Source organism: Alternaria dauci, chromosome 1 (assembly GCF_042100115.1).
Source record: "Alternaria dauci strain A2016 chromosome 1, whole genome shotgun sequence".
Lineage (NCBI taxonomy): Eukaryota > Fungi > Ascomycota > Dothideomycetes > Pleosporales > Pleosporaceae > Alternaria > Alternaria dauci.
The window spans coordinates 5934750-5953242 of record NC_091272.1 but is presented as its reverse complement, the minus strand read 5'-3'; the positions used below and the strand labels follow the sequence as shown (position 1 = coordinate 5953242).

Genomic DNA, 18493 nt, shown 5'->3' with positions numbered 1-18493 from the left:
CGGCGTGCAATTACTTGAAGAGCTGAGCTGTAAATAGTTTCTCGGCGCAAATAAAGCAAGATTGAAATTGACCCGCACATGTCGTCTTCCTGTGTAAAAGATCCCGCCACTCCGAAAACGCCTTGCGAAACAAAGTACGAGAAACAGTGTCATTGTCCTGTGAAACATCAAGTCCCCATGCAGATCTGGATAAATTCCTCCCGCGAGATGGCGTTGTCGTTGTCCATGTCAAACTCCTCAATCATGGCCACCAGCTCGTCGTGCGAGAGCGCCTCGCCCAACTCCCTCGCAACTCGCGTGAGATCCTGCAGCGTAATCGTCCCCTTGCCGCCCTCATCGAAGAGTTCAAACGCCCTCAGAATCTCATCCCTCGGATCGCGACTCAGTATCCTCTGCGCCATGAGCGTCTGAAAAGCCTGGAAACTCAGCAGCTGCCGACCCGGCGCCGCATACTGCTGTTGTTGTCTCGAACCCTGCTTAGCACTCTGCTGCTGCTGCGACGTCCCATGCTGTTGCAGTATTCCCAAAATCTCCTGTTTCGGCAGATCGAAGCCCAGGGCCTTCATAGCGACTTTGAGCTCGTGGTAGTCGATGTAGCCGTCCTTGTCTAGATCGAAGAGGTTAAAGGCTTCGCCGATTTCTTCTCTTTGCTCCTCGGTGAGTTCGGCGAGGGACGCGGCGCCGCTGGCTTCCATGCGCTGTGCTGTTTCGCGGGCGGCGCGCTCGCGCTCGAGGCGCTCTGACTCGAGGCGCTGGGCGTTCTTGGGGTTGGGTGGGAAGGCGGGCGTGCTGCTGAATGTGGGTTGGGGTTGTGCTTGTTGTGGGGGTGCGGTGCGGCCGAGGCCGTAGCGGGGGCCGGGCCCGAGTGGGTTGGAGGATGTGGCCATGGCGATGTTTTTTGAGAGGTTTGCGGCGGTGGTGGAGAGATGTGGTGTCGCGGGATTGGCGGGGTGCGCGAGGTAGTGTTGTGCGCGGTCCGGTCGGAGACAGATGTGCTCGAGAGAGCTGGTGCCAATTCACGAGCGCTGGGACAGTAGCGTCTGGGGTCGCGATGACACGGGCGTCGTTGTTTGTATCGCTCGGATCGGAGGATACGGGGATGTGCAGTTGTTTGGGACGCGAGGCGCGTTTGGGCGTGGAAGCTTAGCTGCAGCGTTAGCGCGATTTTGGGTCTGGTGGGGAATTGATGGGTAGGGCTGAGTGCAGGGCTGGGACCACGGTTATGATGTCTTCCATGCATTAACAGGACTAGGGGACACTTGATTAAATGATCTAAGCGAAAGTACAGTGACATTCATTCTTTCAACAAAGGAACTGTATGACTTGGCTCATTGACCTGGATCGGTGGGCAGAAGACGGGACCAATTCTGTTGTGCTACTAACGCTGCCAACAAAACATCAGCCAAGGCCTGTGTAACGCACACAATATGCACGAGCATGTGGGCCACCCGACCTTCTTTCCATCGACCTCGTAGCATCACATGACGGAGTGACATGGTGACCATCGTCAGTTCAGGAGTGTGGCGTGCGAGCAGTCTCACCAGGCGCAAAATCAACGTGCCTTTGTTTCATACACACCTCATGTTTCCCAAGCTCACAGTCATCCGTCTCTGGCTAGACCAGTCTTTTCTCTATAGAGCGACTCAAGTCGGCTGTGCAGGAGCGTTTTTCGTGGAGAGGTGCCTCCAGCCGCCAGGCAGCCGTAGGTAGCGACAGGCGTCTGTCAGGCATCTTTGCACACCCGTCGCGCCCAGAAGACGCGCCGTACCATTCGCCAATCCCTATCGTGCTTTGTCATATGTGCAGCGGCCGCAACCGTATCAAAGAGTGTTTGCTGGGAAGTGGGCGCGGGCGAGACACACGTGACGCCCCGGCGACGGCTTAGCGCAATTTTGACGTGCCTTCCTCCTAAGTGCAACCTCACCTTTGCTTGTCCCTCCAAACTCTCGCGCCCGTCGCTCTTTCCCTTTCATGACGGCCATTTCACTACTTAATCAGAGCCGTGCCTGACGTCTTCTTACTAATTCCACTCTTTACTCTTTTGCTCCCTTGCAGCAACCCCCACCGCGCCTGCTTCAGTCCGGCGATTCCTTGGCGCGTTTTCCGCGAAGCTCTCATCAACACCTGCCTCTCCCAGAGCTCCTGCACTTGATTCTATCAACCACCACCCGCCCACTCGACTCTGCGGCGCATTGCTAGCCACCTAGTAATCCACACACGCGCAACCCGTCGGACACGCTCAAAATGTCCTTCGGCGGTGGTTTCGGGGGCTTTGGCTCCAACAACAACAACAACACCCAGTCCACTGGCTTTGGCGGATTTGGTTCATCCAACAACAACACATCGACCGGTATGTACAGACTCTTGCTTGAATTCTCGGATCCTTCTGCGCGCGACCGCTCCGATGTGCCCAGCGACATCGCCACGGCCTCCTCGACGAACCGTGTCTAACTTGCCCTCCGCCTCAGGCTTCGGCTCAACCGCAAATACCGGTACGAGCATATTCGGTGGCGGCGCAAACACGGGCAGCACAATGTTCGGCGGCGGTACCACCGCCAGCTCGAGCTCGCCTTTTGGGGGCTCAGGTATGTGGAACGGTTGCGCTTCACTATCGCGTCGCTTTTGGTCCACTCTGTCTTTGTCGAAGCCGCTTTCAACGTCGTATTGAGGTCGCCGAAAACAACACGCTCCCGGGCGCTCTTTTGCGACGGCACTCAGTTTTGCGCAGATCCGTGATTTTAACTTACCCGATTTGAGACTAACCTTCACCTCCAGGCGGCTTCGGTGCCAGCGCAACAAACAACAACGCTTTCGGCTCAAAACCCTTTGGCGCTTCTACAACCGGCGGTGGCCTCTTCGGCGGCGGCGGCGCTACAGGTGGCAGCACGTTTGGTGGTTTTGGATCGACAAATAACAACACCACTACCTCTGCGTTCGGGTCCAGCAACACAAACACTGGAGGCGGTCTCTTTGGCCAGAGCAAGCCAGCGACCGGCTTCGGCGCGTCGACAACGACTGGCGGAGGTCTGTTCGGAGGCGCGAGCACCAGCGGCGGATTTGGCTCTGCCAACACGAACACGACAACAGGAGGCTTCGGTACCGGCACTGGCAGCGCTTTCGGCGGAGGCAGTAACCCACCCCCCAACAACGGAACTGCCAACACTCCGTTCCAGCCATTCCAGGAGAAGGATGGCACAGGCAACGCGCAGTCGCAGTACCAGACCATCACTTTCCAGCAACCGTACACGAACTACTCCCTCGAGGAGTTGCGCGTAGCCGACTACAATCAGGGCAGGCGGTACGGCAACCAAAACGGACAGGCTGGCGCATTCGGACAGAGCACTGGTTTCGGCGGCTTTGGTGCCAACAACACCACCACCGCATCTACAGGCTTCGGCGCATCCAACAACACTGGTGGAAGTCTCTTCGGCGGTGGCAACACAAACACTGCTACTACAGGAGGATTTGGCCAGAGCACGGGCTCCGCGTTCGGAACGAATAACAACACTACCGGCGGTGGACTCTTCGGCCAGGCCAAGCCTGCGACCGGTGGGCTCTTTGGCTCGAACAACAACACCACGACTGGTTCTACTGGGGGTCTCTTTGGAGGTGGTGCCTCTACGACAAACACCACAGGTGGATTCGGCTCAGGAGGTGGAGGCTTCGGCTCATCTACCACTGGCGGTGGTTTGTTTGGCCAGAGCAAGCCTGCTACCGGCGGCGGTCTATTCGGAGGCGGTGCCGCGACCAACAACACCTCGACACCGTTCGGAGGTGGTGCGACTAACACCGGCGGCGCATTCGGCCAGTCGAACACGGGCGGTGGTCTCTTCGGTCAGACGAACAACCAAACCTCTACCACCCCAGCATTCGGTGCCAACAACACCTCTACCAACACCGGTGGCGGTCTCTTTGGCGGCGGTGGTGCTACAGGAGGCTTCGGGCAAAACAATCAAGCCGCGGGTCAGAACACAAACTCTGGTGGCCTATTTGGCGGCGGCGGTGGATTTGGCCAGAACAACAACAACCAGCAGAAGCCCGGTGGCCTCTTTGGCGGCGCGAGCACTGGAGCCGGTACCACAGGCGGCCTCTTTGGCGGAACTAACCAGAGCCAGCCGTCTACTGGCGGTCTGTTCGGTGGGTCTACTGCGAACAACACAAACAACACCACTGGAGGCGGCTTGTTCGGTCAGAAGCCTGCTACTGGCGGTTCGCTGTTTGGCGGCGGCAACACCAACACTCCATCGACGGGCGGAGGCTTGTTCGGAGGCCTCGGTAACAACAACAACCAGCAAAACACAGGAGGTGGCGGCCTCTTCGGTGGTGCCCAGAACAACAACCAGCAGAAGCCTGGCGGTCTATTTGGCGGCTCTACGAACAACAACACTGGAAGCGGTCTCTTCGGAGGTGGACTTGGACAGTCGAACAACGGCCAATCGACCATGGGCAATTCCATGCTCTTCCCGCAGCAACAGCAGCAGCAGCCGAGCCTCAACAACAGTCTGTTCGGCGCGTCTGGGAGCTCTCTGTTGAACACATCCATGAACACCAACCCCTATGGCAACGACGCCCTCTTTGCCGGCCTTTCTACTCCGAGTCAGAGCCCTGGCCCGCTTGCCACGCCCTTGTCCAGCAACCAGAAGAACAAGAAGAATGCCGTACTGCCGCAGCATAAGCTTAATCCAGCGGCATCGACGCGCCTCCTTACGCCGCAGAACAAGAGCCGCGGTTACGGATTCTCATACTCCACGTATGGCAGCCCAGCTGGCGGAGCAAGCCAGAACGGCGGCCCGGGCCTTGGTGGCAGCCTCTTTGCGGGCAGCCTCTCACGGTCCCTGGGCAAGAGCATGTCTACGAGCAATCTCCGCAACAGCTTCACCCCTGAGACCAGTATACTGGCACCGGGTGCGTTCTCCAACACTGGACGCAACTTTGGCAACGGCAGTCTCAAGCGACTCAACATCAACCGCAACATCACCAACCGGGCGCCATTGTTCGACGAGCCCTTGCAGAAGCGTGTCAGCTTTGTGGGTGGCGACAGCCCGAGCGGCGAGACCAACGGAGAGACTGCGCTGGTCGTTCGACAGGACGAGGAAGATGCCTCACCGCGGGCTAACGGCCACAGCAACGAAGCGCCTCGCCCGGCCATGCAGCAGGTCAATGGAAACGAACTTGCGCGCGTGTCCGAGGATCACGTGCTCTCGTCCAAGTCCGACGCATCCGTCAACGTCCAACCTGGACAGGACCCCAAGCCTGGCGAGTACTGGTCGAGCCCTCCGATGGATCAGCTGAAGAAGATGAGCAAGCAAGAGCTGAGGAGCGTGCCCGACTTTACTGTCGGTCGCTACAACATTGGACAGATCAAATTCAACCACGGCCAGCCTGTTGATCTATCCGAAGTTGACCTTGACAAGCTGTTCGGCGACATTGTGCAGCTCAGTGCACGCAATGCTACCGTGTACGGAGAGAGCTGCACCTGTCTGCCAAAGCCGCCGCTGGGCACTGCTCTGAACCAGCCCTCTGAGATTGTCCTTGCTAACTCCTGGCCTCGCAACAGGGCCGGCAAGAAGGACGTCAAGCATCTTGAGCGTCTCAAGCGTGTGGCCGGAACGACTTTTATCAAGTACAACCAGGCTACTGGCGAATGGACCTTCTCTGTCCCTCACTTTTCATCCTACGGTCTTGACTACGACGACTACAGCGACGAGGAAGACGACGGGTCGAGCGATCTCAGCGACGTTCCCGACACCCCAGTTGAGCAGCAGCACCGCTCGAGCCAGATGACAAGCACACCCCAAGATGACTCTTTCGACAGCCCCACTCAGACCCAGTCCAGCCCCGACGACACCTTCGACTTCAAGAAGGGAATGCGTGGCAGTCGCACCAACGTGCCTGGTGGCTTCGGCGATGAGTCGACGTACATGGACGAGGAAGAGATGGACGACAGCCAGGGCCAGTCTTTTTTAGGGCGGCGCTCCGTGGGTTCGCTTGATGGGCAGCAGGATGCTGACTACGATGAAGAAAGCGAATCGGAATTGGCACGCGACCAGAACATGGCGGATTCTGTGTCGGGACCAGTTCGAACCACGGAGCAAGACACCGCTAAGGACGACCCGTTCAGGAGCACACTGAAGCCAAAGTCTATCCTGAAGGCTAGTCAGTTCATGAAGCCTGCAGGTACCCCTTCGAAGGCGCAGCCGGTATTCGATGACGACTGGGCGAACCAGCTCCAGCGCACGATTAGCCCAAAGAAGCAGGACCGATATGCTCTCCGTAAAAGCCAGGGCAACGTACTACGAGAACACGAGGCACACCCAACGAACTTGTCGCAATCCTTTGGTGCGCGCCAGATGACTACTGCGATGGATTTAATGGACTCTCTATTCGGAGAGACGGAGAAGCAACAGTTTCCCAAGCATGGTGGACACGGTATTGAGGTTTGAATTCCCCTCCCTTTTAGCGTTGTATTAATGGGCGCGGTCTGGCGGGTTTCCTACATGGTTCTCCATAGATTGACGCTGGACCTTACGTCCGCCCGTATGTAGTCACAAATTGATATGGGACAAGATTGCTGAATCTCTTGTCTCTAGTTACCCTATTCCAAGCGACCCAAAACCGCCTCCGATCTCGACGAGCTTGCCGACGCCGACAAGGACTTCCACGGCTGCAGCAAGCCCCACTTCAGCGAAACGAACGTCCTAATCTACGGCAACAAAGGCCCCTCGCACCTCGAAGGCGGCGTCTTTGCAACGGCCCAGGAACCACTCGTCGATGCTACCAAGGACACTCGTTTTGTCAAGATGCCTACCTTTAGCGATGTAAGTTTAGCGTTCTGCTATCATAGTATTAGTGCTGACTGTTTAAGTCTGCGCCTGAAACACTGTCGCTTCAGAAACAGCATACCAAGATTGTCACGTCCGACGGTGTACCTTTAGCAAAGCTCTTGGCCGATCCTGCTCCGGTCGAGTTCTCTAGCATGGCAAATGCGGTCGCGCTCGACACTCCAGCTGGCGTTCATGAGCAGCAAGCTTGGCAACTGCTTTCCCTGTTGTTCGATGACGCCGATCGTATTCCAGCCGACGTACGCGAAGAGAACGTCAACGTCTACCGGAAGGAGAAGTTGTCGGAGTTCTGGAAGCTTCTCGTTTGGGACGATGCACAGAAGCATGCCCAGCAAGCAGCTACGGCCGAAGAGCGCGCAATCGCCCATCTCAGCTGCAACAACGTCGCTGATGCTTGCCACACATTGCTGGACGGACTCGACCTACGGCTGGCCACGATGGTCGCTCAGATTGGTGGTGACGAGACTTTGCGTCAGAGCATGGTAGCCCAGCTGGATGAATGGCGCCGTCTGGATGTGCTCTCCGAGATGGAGGATGCCCAGCGTGCGCTCTACGAGCTTCTCTCTGGTAATTGCACCAAGGCGGAAGGCAAAGCAGGGGCCGGCCGAGAGAACAGGGCTTCTACATTCAACATCGCAAGCCGCTTTGCTCTCGATTGGCGACGGGCTTTTGGGCTTCGTCTGTGGTACGGCACGTTGATCGACGAGCCTATCGAGATGGCTGTTGCGCAGTTTGCGGACGCCGTTCGAGACGGGAATGAAGACGTCAAGCCGGTGCCCTGGTTCATCCAAGACAATGTCGACATGGGCTGGAACGACCCGGATGCTGAGCACCGAGAAGACCTGCTCTGGGGCATCCTGAAGCTCTACGCGGCAGAGAAGATGGGGCTTTCCGCCAATGTTGAGGACGTTCTCGCTCCAGAGAATGTATCCGGCAATCCTTTCAACGCCCGTCTCTCGTTCCAGCTGTTCCAGCTCTTCAAGTCTCGACAAGACGACGAAACCGAAGCGGACGAGCGCAAGGTCGCGATGCCCACGTCTCGGGGTCAGAGTGAAGACGATGGCATGTTCCGCCGTTCGCTCCAGTCATGGTCCGCCCCAGGCGCTGCAGACGATGTGCAAGCCGCGAACCCGCTTGTCGAGCTGAGTGATAAGATCACGCTCACATATGCCGCCTCGCTACACACACCAGAGCACTGGACCACTGCCATCTGGGTGTACTCACATCTGTCGTCTCCAGCCATGCGGGAGCACCACATCCGCTCGCTCGTCAACCAGTTCTCGAGTTCGTACTCCTTGGAGGAGGGCGATGCCACCTACGACTACCTCACGCACGACCTCAAGGTCCCTGCGACATGGCTCCACGCCGCCGCTGCACTGCAAGCCAAGTCAGGTGGCGATGCCCTTCGTGAGGCATCTCATCTCATCAAGGCCGAGGAGCTCGAGGAGGCGCACGAAGTACTATGCCGCAAGGTTGGCCCGGAGGCTATTGTCTCTCGCGACTACGACGCGCTCCGTGAGCTCATGGGTGGCTTTGTTTCCAAGTCGCCTTCCGCACGCCCGAAGGAGACGCTGCAGGGCTGGGCTCAAGGTGGCCAGATCTACTTTGACTACATTGAGCTGATTGACACGACTGGTCAACGCTCCAACTACCGCGTCGACGAAGAGCTGGACAATCGTGTCCAAGAGCTCCTTACCAAGCTGCAGCGCGCACTGGAAATTGCTGGACGTGATAGGCTGGGCACTTGCGGTCTGGAAGAGCGGGTGGCGCTGATGGAGATTGCTGGCACCGTCGCCAATCTTATTTCAAAGACTCAGGTATGTCATCTGCTCTCGATCTTGAGATCTGAAGCTAACATTACCCAGCGAACCAACCGCAACGCCATTCTCAAGCTGCCCCTCACCGAAGATCTGTGGCTCAAGCACTCGATCGACCTTAGTACAAGCTACTACCACAACGTCATGGTCACCAGTCGGTAGAACCAGAGGATCATTGACTTGCGTATTCTGCTCAAGGAGGACGGACTCGGTACGCCAGAGTGCTCGATTAAGAATGCCGTCAGCTGCGAAAGGGAGGCGTGCGTCGGCTGCAGCCTTGACCGTTTTATGGAAAGCCCACAGGGGCTGAGGAGATGAAGTATTGAGTGTTGGTTGAAACGATTTTGTTCAAACGAAGCATGCGATTGGGGTTTACTGGGTAGATTGGGGAGGAAAAGCGACTTCGATTCGAATGTGTATAATAGATATTCTGTGTGGAACCTTGTTTAATGCATTGCTTATGGTACTTGTGTGTTTGTTTGTATACTGGCTGTGTGTGTTTTTGAAGTTGACTTGCTGCTGTCTTTATCTAATCATGTCATGTGGCATACTAGCCATGTTTCGTGCTGTACCAAAAAACACATGCCGCAGTGTCCCATGAGGTGTCATGACCATCCGTTTATGATAAATATCACAGGCGAGAACATCAACACCAACTCAGTGCCTCACATTGTAGATTTTGAAGAGCAGTCTCGCACATGAAGATTATCCCCCCTTTCTTGTCAGACACATTTTGTTCTGGTTCTTCAACTTTTGCTTTTCTCGGCTTTGAGGTGAAAATGTATGATAAAATTTTTGTTGCAGGAGTGATGTTTATTTATGTAGTTGGTCTCCTCGCACAGGCGCTGCAAACACATCAGGTTGTCGTCTTCGTTTTTTGAAACAATACGAGCTGTTGCTCATGAAGCACTCTCGAAGATTCGCCTCATGGAACAGTTGTTATTTGGTTTTAGAGGCAACTGAAACGAGTCTCAACTCATACCTTGGTACGCTCGAGCTCTTGTGTTTATGGAAAAGAGGAGACTGACAAACATCGACCTTGGGCAATAAAATTTTGGACAGAACCTTGAGAGCGATTTGGTTATGGAGACGGGTATGTGCTAGAAACGAGATACTTATACACCGCCGCACTCAACAGTGTCCGCCAGAGATGACGTCGCGACACTGACATATTCATCGAACAGTATGTGCGGTATCACAAAGCCATGAATTATGCCATGTGCGAGCTCCGACCAAGTATTTATACCGCACCTACAAGTTTCCGCTGTTCATTCTTTCTTTCCTATATTCATTCAACACACATCCAAAAATGCTAACTCCATCCAACCATGCTTCGCCCGCTTGTGGCTTCTTGAAATCAAAACTAAAGGAATACGCGGACTGACCTTTGTGCATTCGACCTCTGCATAAAGCTTAAAAACGTTGATTCGTTTCTGTTATGGGTTGCGTGCGCCCGAAACCAAAACTGGGCCTTGCACTCACCATGATCAACGAAAGCGTACTCGGCGGCCATGAAAACACATCTTGAGTTCCCTAATGCTGTTCTGGGAGATTCTCGTATCTATGGATCTACATCTATTCATGGTCAGTCTATCATGGTCAACTTTTTCATGGTCATGAGACGACTTCAGGCTTTATCATTCTCTCCATTCTACTTCCTTGAAACACACTCCAATATTTCCAAAAACCTGCGCTTACGACACACGAGGAAGAGGTTGGTATTTGCGCACATAAAAAAAGTCGTGAACGCAAGCAAATGACTCTGCCGAGTGGCCCCTTTCTCACTTACTCTCGCGGACACCAAAATTCTCAAAGTACCCTCTGACGATCTGAGCGAGTTCATTTCAGATACAACACAAACACCTACATCTTTTCTGGGAGTACGACACGAATCCACAAGTTACCCAAATAAGACCTATTTTGTGGCGCTCTGTTTCCCGAAAAAGGCGTCTGATTTAAAAAACAAGATGCCATGTATCCCCATGCCGTAGAGCAAAGAAATACCTACTCATATCATTCAGGCACAACCATCCTGACTCCAAATGGGAAGACCGATTTCTCTTCTCTCCCCTAACAAAATTGTACAATCACCACGTTCATGCCTGGAATTCGAGATGGCCCGGACATACCATCTAAGGGACAGTATATAAACACCCTGTCACGACGTATCTCCATCACTTTTTCTTTACGTCTAAAACTCTCTTTCTACAAAAGCAGGGCCGCTCCTCTTATGGTGTCGTCCTCCTCGCGCTTCCAAAAAGAAAACAAAACCAGACTGGTATGGGCAATGCTTCTGCGACTTGTCCGCCTGTTCAAAAGAGAACAGCCGACGTCTTCATGTCCTGTTCCAGACCCTGCATCCCAGAAACCAAAGCACGCGTCTGTGTATAAACGGATCCAAAAGCGATTGGCGCCATTCTCATGTCGGCGCGAATTCCAGCAACTTCACGACTATGACTTCCAATCTGAGAGCCATCAAAGGCTGTCAATGGATCAAGTACCTTCCGCGATGTTCAACAACACGTCTCAACATCGAACAAAAATATGTGCCCATCATTTCATGTGACAGATATTTCAATAATCTAAATCCCACTGTAAATTTATGGTATAAATACACAAGCCCATCAAGCTACTATATACAACGAACCAAACTCACGTCTGCGGAACCGGAGCCTGTCCCTGCTGCACAGATGCAACAGCACCATCTCTCGGCGGGCCCTGTGAACGCCCCCCTCTTGCGCCACCACGACCACGGCCAATCCTGCCACGGCCGCCTCTGGCCGCGCTGTCAGGGCCAGACGGGCGACCATCGCCAGCCTGTTTCGGGCCCGCTCTAGGTGGTGGGTTTGGCTTGGTGGCTGGCCCAGCACTGACGTCGCGCTTGCCTTTACCCCTATCGACTTCATCTCCGCCTTCTTTCTTGTCCTGGCCCTTTGTCTTGCCGCCTCGCCCTCCACGACCTTTGCCTCGACCGCGACCAGAAGCCATAGAAAGCTTCTCGACCAGCTTCTTGGTCTGCTCCTCTTCCTCGATGACACGTCTGCTCTCTTGCTCCCACCACAGCTGGAACTCTTGCTCTTGCTGAATTTCCTGCAGGCTGCGCTTGGCTGCTGCGTCGCGGATCGAAGTCTTCTCAGCTTCTTGCAGGGATAAAATCTCCATCATGCTGAGATGCTGACTTGGAGACGTCGGCGAGTGCTGTGGTAAAGGAATGTGGCGGACAGATCGAGGTGTTGGAATGGGATCGGTAGAGACCGACATGCCTCTCTCGTTCGCAGCAGGACGAGGTTTGGAAGGTGACGCAGCTCCTGTTGCATCTTGACCGTGCGACACAGTTCGCTTGTCCTTCTGCTTCGACCCAGCGCCCTTCTTCGCAACCGTTTGTCGCATGGTAAGTTGAGGCGTGCTCGATGCCCGAGAAGGCTCAGGCGATGGCTTCGGTGGCGGCGAGGGAGCCACTGGGGCCACAACCGGACTGTTACTTGGTTTCCTGTGTGCAGCTGCTGTCCAGGGAGACACGGCTGGTGGCACTGGTTGTGGCTTTTCAATCGGCGTGCCAAGTTTTTGAGCCTGTCGTAGGCGGTTCTTTTCCTTTTGCGACATCTTGATAGGCGCGGCCTTCACAGTCCGTTCGCTTGAAAGGCCGATCGACAAGTTTGAAGGCGTAGCGGAAGACTCTTGAGCCATGATATCCTTGAGTTCAAGCTTGGGCCCTGCAAGCGGTGCGGTGACCCAAGGCTGGCCAGGTGGTCTTGCCTCCTTGATAGCTGGCGGAAGAGGACTGACAGACTTGAATGGTATGTCGCCCCTTTTGTCGAACGTGAGCGGCGATGCTTTTGGAATCGTGCCCCAGGGCGTCTCGGGGGATCCGACTGGTGTCTCTAGCGCTTTCTCATCTCCGCTTTGCTCTGTGAACTGCGGGGGTCTGATCTTCTTTGGTACATCCTCGTCATCCTCGCCGTCTGACATCTCGAACATGAGGTCTTGAGTGGAGCTTTTGCCTTTCAGCGCTGGCGACATTACTGGACTCTTTGCCTCTTTGGATACTCTTCTTCGGTTGCGTTGACGTAGTGGGGAGGCTGCCACTTCCTCCAGACTCTGAGATCTGAAAGAGGATGAGAGGTTGTCGCCATCCGCGTATTTGTTCGATAGTACTATCGCATCGACCTTGGCGCGCCTGCCGCGTTCTATTTTCTCAGCAAGCTCCGGGTAGCGTTCGAAGAGCAGAGCCTCAGCTCGCCCGCTTCTCGCAAAAGGTAGGTAAGCGAGTTGGTTTTCGTGGGCGACTTGGTTGAGCTCCAGCAGCAAGTCCTCGTCTAGTTCGTCCAGTGAGCCATTCTGCATGACCGCCTCTAAGCTCAGACACACGTATTCAAGGGCAGCATCCTTGAACTCAGCAACCGAACTGGGGGCGACTGCTGTAAGAAGGGAGCAGACGTTGCGAGCGTTGACTATTGTCTAATCAGCGAATGTACGATAGTATCGAATGTATACATACCATAGCGACCTATCAGTCTCTGACAGATCTGTGACAGACGGTCCAGCATCAATTCGTTGGCAACAGACATGACATCCATGACGTGGTCGAGCAACTCGTCCAGTGCGAGCAAATCATTCAGGTCTTCACTGGTGACATCCTCGAAAATCTCTTCGCCAGCATCAGTGTAGAGGTGGCGAACAATGAGCTCGAAAAGATGTGTTTCCACGTGCGTCAGATCAATGTGGACGAGCGGAGACTCCTCGGTCTGCCTTCCTGCGAGCCACTGGCCACCAGCACGTCCTCTGAACAAGCCTTCGAAGAACGGACAGCGCTGGCAGATTACGTCCGAGTGGAGCAGCATCTGACCGTCAGCAAGGTCGACGATGACGTCGCCACTCTTGAAGAAAGACTGTTCCTTGATGGCGAGTTCCATGTCCATGTGCAAGGATCTCCGTGGCTTGACCATCTGGCGCACAGCAGGCTCGAGCTGCCGCATTTCGAGACGAGAAGCAACCTTCATCAGCTCTGTCCGGACGGAACGGTATCTGTGTGCGAGAGTAGGGTAGTGCCGGGTGACATTCCAGAAGTCCACAACAGAGTCGGTATAGGCGTAGAGAACGAGATTGAAGATGGTAAGGAAATCAAGACCTTGGAAGAGCACCAAAACTCTCCCATCCTCGGCCTTGACGGTCAGCAGGTCAGGCACCGCATACTCGGTGCCCTTTACCCTAAAGTCGAGCAGAGCATCCCGCAGGACACGGCTGCGTCCAGCCAGGATGAATTCGTGAACAGGTATGCGGACACTAGACAGCGTCGATCCGATTTCCATGTTGTACGTCCGATCCGGTGATGTCAATGAGCGCTCCAGGATCTCGGTGATTTCCGCTTCCAGGTCCTTTGACTTCAAGACACGCTTGCGCAGACCTTGCGCCTCTGAGGCGCGGGTCCAAAATCTAGGTGTCGGTTCTTCGTCGTCCGATGTCTCTTCGTAGTTTGACAACTCGTTGAAAGAAAGCAGCGGCGCCAGGTCGTCCCAAAGCCCGGCCTCGTCCACACCTATCTGGTTCCTGGTTACGTCGCAGTCCTTGCGAATCGCAGCGTACGCGCCGAACGCGGAGGCACGAACAGCAATCACTCGGGTCAGACCTGACACGCGCTGGAATTTGTAGTCTTTGGGCTTGGACTCGACAGCAGCAGTGACGTTTGCGTTCTTGATAGTCGCTCGCTTCGTGCGTCTCCAGACGCTGCCGACCTCGGTAGTCAAGATGATAGACCCGTCCTGGTCGACATCGACGTCTCTTGCCGCCATGTGGCTCTTCTTGGACGACCAGATGCGGAACGGCGCAGACAAGGCTCCTCTGATCTGCTTCGGATTTGTAGTCGATGTGCCGGCATCCTGGGTGCCCTCTGAGCGCCGACTCACAGCCACTGTGAAGACCTCACCAGAGGAAGACAGCGCGCAGATGGTGTCGCCGCCAGACGTAATCTTGCTGATCCTGTTCGGCGCAGTGTCGTACTTTGTAGTCAGCCAGCTCTCCTTGAGGAAGTTGCTGGTGAACCCGTCCAAGGGGAAGCTGAGCTTCGCATAGCCATAGTTTGCGAATACCCAGACTTCGCGGTTCTCCAGCAGACACACTGTAGCACCGTCAATGGCTGAGACCGAGTGGATCGGACTGGAGAACAGCGCTGCAGCAATCTTCCTGGGAATGACCTGCATCTCCAGCGACCGGGCGTCCGAGTCGACAATACCCAGCTGGCCTTCATTCTTGCCAAACGTGTACAGCGATGTCGCAGTGTGGACGACCGAATGTATCCGGGATGCGGCAATGCCCGTGACAACGTCGCGCTTCAACGGCCCAAAGATCTGTCGGGGAATGGTCGAAATAGGATCGTCGTCTTTCACGGCGGGCTTCGGCAGCGCATACCCTAGCTGTCCGTATGCATTGTTACCCCAGGAGTAGATCTCTCCCTCTTCGGTAACGGCCAGGGTGTGGTTCTGCCCTAATGCGACACCGGCAACTTTCTTCTGACCCAGCCCGCCGCTTTCGATGCAGGTGAACTGGTACCGCGTCGTTTCGTTGCCCGTGCCCAGACGACCGCCTGGGCCGTGGCCGCACATGTACAGGTTGGATACAGGGTCAGTAGTCAAAACCGCGGTGTGCAGCTTCGACATGCGCACGTCCTGGATGATTATCGGCGTGTTGCGGATGTGGGTTGGAAGATCTACAGTACTGCGCGCTTGAAGTCCTGAATCCTGCATGGGCACGCCTGCCGCTGCCCAGTACTGGTTCTGTCGCTCGCGGTGCTCCTTGTAGAAGCGCTGGAGGAGGTGGTCCGGTCTGCGCAGAGTGATACGCTCCGGATACTGGCGGTCGTCCTCGTCGCCAAAACCAAGGGTGACGTTCTTGTTGCTGCCAAAAGTGTACACTTCGTCTCCCTCGAGCAGCACAGGCGGGGCAATCAGCTTCTTGCGCGTCTCGTCGTCCACATCGCCGCTGTCTCCGTGAGCCATCTCGTCGTCTGAGTCAGAATCGAAGGCGGGCGCTTCTTCCGGCCGCAGAGTACGGTCCTTGATAGTCATAGAGAACAAATCCAGGGGGCCGTATCCTTCCTTGTCCTTGATCTTGACCAGACCGCGTGCATGCTGGTTAAACCCGCTGGACCCCTGGCCGAGAATGTCCTGCGCATCGCGGTTCAGAATGAGGCGCGCGATGGCGATGTTGCCAAAGTAAAAGGCCCTGTGGAGCGCCGTCCAGCCGTTCTCCGCATCCTGGATATACACGTCGGTCCACGGATGCTCCAGCAGTGCCTGCGCAAACTCCACAGCGCTCTCCGCAGTAGATGACGCCGCATGGTGCAGGATAGTCATGCCCGCTGCATCCCGGCTGTTGATATCAAATCGACTGAGGTTTGCAGCCGCGCCCATGCCTATCTTGCGGCCCTTGCCACTCGTTATCGGCGATGCACTGTAGCTCCCCGGACTGCCGTTCACTGCCGTGGCAAATCCGCCCTGCCAGCCCGCGAAGCCCTTCTGTGTCGTCGGCCGGGCCGTATGCGTGGGGGTTGCGAGGACATGTCGAAAGTTGTCGACATCATCTTCGAGGTAGTATTTCCAGAGATAGCCGCTCATGTGCCGGTAGGAGGAGGAGCGATCCGAAGCTTTTACGAGTAGCACCTGGCCTCAACCTCGGGGGGTCAAAGCGTGTTTAAAGGTGCCGGCTGTAAAGCTGAGGATGACTCCAGGTGAGACCGAACGGACTGGTCGGCGGTGGCTAGCTGTCGTTGGCGTATGCGTGTCGGTATGAAGTGGGATGTGCGAGGAGCAAGGTGGCGAGTCGGCGGAGAGCGATTGTCGGTCGTCAGATAAGCCGGCAGGGGCACGGTGTGGCACGTAGAGGATGGATCGCGACGAGCTGTCTGTGCGATGTGTGTGTTTGTGTTTGCAGCGGGAGGCGCAGTGGCGGGGCGCGAAATGGACGTGGGTTGAGGTGCTAGGTGTCTATGACGAAACTACCGAGGCGGTAGTAGGGAGACGTGAGTCGTTGTGTCGCGAGAGCCAAGATGAGTCAGAGTGAGTCTGCTATACCTCGTGAAGCTCCGGGCAATGTGAACGAGGGTTAGTTATATGTGGCAGACGCGAACATGCTTCGGAGGTGCAACTGCGGGCGCAGTGTGGGATGGCCGTGTCGAAGCCATGGGGATCAGCCAATGGCGCCGGCTCTCTTCTCCACAAGCTGTCGTCCGAGGTCGACATTGCTTCCAACGTGAGCCGTCTAGAGGAGCTACAGTGGTGTAATGCCATGTCTCCAGTGTCATGAGATGTCCGACACCGGCTACGAGATGAGATGGAGACGCAGACTGGAGGCTGCGCACTGGGCGCGTGTACTATACCACGCAGTCTGCTCCGTCTTCTCCACCCTGACTGGCGGTGAACTGTACTACGTGCCAAACACTCAACTTGGCGCTTGCGGCCGCCATAAGGGCCTTTTAGACTTTGGTGCTTGAAGGCGAGCTCGAGGGTAAAAGTAACGTGAACGGCTGCAGGGCGGAAGCTAGCCGCTGAGGGCTACTTGGACCTAGCGACGAGTTCACGACCAGGGAGCTGCAGAAGGTCCGAAGACACGGCGTCCATCACATCATCAAGTGAACCATGATGCCATATTGCGACTGCCATGCATCAATGACTGCCTCTGGGATAGCGCCAAGGCCAGCCCGTGGATATCAAAAGCAAGTGATGGATGCCTCGCAGCGCATATGCAGCTGGCAGCCACAGGAGTCAATCGGCATTCGTGCATGGATAGGCAGCAGTGATGTACTGCATTCGACTGTAATGTAGAGTCAAAGGTACTGCTCAGACATGCAAGCTATACCTTGTGCTAATTCATCATTCTTATGCCGTCGTACGACGCGCCTGGCCAGGACATGGATGGTCTGCGACAGGAGTCGCGTCTCACCGGCAACGCCATGGCACAGACGATGGCAGATCTTGTGAGACCGGTCAGAGGCTGTGATAAGGTAAGGTGAGGCGTCGAACGGTGCTGCATAGCCGGGCTAGCTGGCCAATGACACAATTGACAGCGGACATGGCAGGCATTGCTGGCGACGGTACAGGCGCGCAGGATTGCGCATTCGCGAAGAGAAGGGCGCACGCCAGAGCAGCAGCGCAGTGAAGGTGGATATGTGGATGTGGATATGCGCGCCTCGATCGGATGGTCTCGATTCGGAGACGGTGGTCGAGGGCGCTAGCGCGGATCAGGCAGCGACCCATGTCTGTGTGAGCTCGCCGGAGCTTCCAGTGTCGAGCAGCACCTCCATCTTCCCCGGATTTGGCGCAGCTCAGACGCATTGCCTCGTTGACCTCAGTGCTGCTAGCTTCCTGCAGCTTCCGGTAGCTTTATCGTGGCCGGCCGACTACTGCACTGGTGCTGCGTCGTTTATCTCGTGCCCGGCCCTTGCCTGGAGCTTAGCTATCTTCCTCGCTCGTCATTCCAACATCGCCGCGTGACTGACTCCCAGCGCATGCGTCCCAACACTCTCTGACTGTTCCCACGCCATCGCCTGCCCCGTCACGCCTGCCGCTGCCCACAGAGTCATCGCCCGTATCTGCTGCCGTCCCACTCCTCTGCGTCTGAATCCCCTCGTCACCTCAGTCGGGTGCTCAGCTTAACTCCGCTGCATCGCCCCAGGCACACTTCCCCCAACCTCAGGACTCGACGCTGCATACCATGGCTGCTGCCTGAGCCTGCCCGCCGTCTGAACAAGTCCCGCGTGCCCCAGTCTCCTGAGAGACATTTCTGACGGCTACTACGCGACCTGACACTGGCTGCACTCGTGATGGCTACGCGCATCCATCC

General features: G+C 55.9%; 3 protein-coding genes across 3 annotated transcripts; 1 reads left to right on the top strand and 2 right to left on the bottom strand.

The window, feature by feature from the left end:
- Positions 1-167: 167 nt before the first annotated feature.
- On the bottom strand, positions 168-887 carry ACET3X_001842 (uncharacterized protein; the record flags this gene model as incomplete). Its single annotated transcript, XM_069447178.1, has 1 exon — positions 168-887. One exon carries the CDS (start codon positions 885-887, stop codon positions 168-170), a length of 720 nt encoding a protein of 239 aa, XP_069312084.1.
- A 1357-nt stretch (positions 888-2244) lies between these two features.
- On the top strand, positions 2245-8821 carry ACET3X_001841 (uncharacterized protein; the record flags this gene model as incomplete). The annotated part of the gene is made up of 6 exons (XM_069447177.1): positions 2245-2350; positions 2469-2585; positions 2776-6437; positions 6591-6818; positions 6866-8659; positions 8708-8821. 6 exons carry the CDS (start codon positions 2245-2247, stop codon positions 8819-8821), a joined length of 6021 nt encoding a protein of 2006 aa, XP_069312083.1.
- A 2490-nt stretch (positions 8822-11311) lies between these two features.
- On the bottom strand, positions 11312-16269 carry ACET3X_001840 (uncharacterized protein; the record flags this gene model as incomplete). The annotated part of the gene is made up of 2 exons (XM_069447176.1): positions 11312-13110; positions 13158-16269. The coding sequence occupies 2 exons, from the start codon at positions 16267-16269 to the stop codon at positions 11312-11314; spliced, it is 4911 nt and encodes a 1636-aa protein (XP_069312082.1).
- Positions 16270-18493: the final 2224 nt, after the last annotated feature.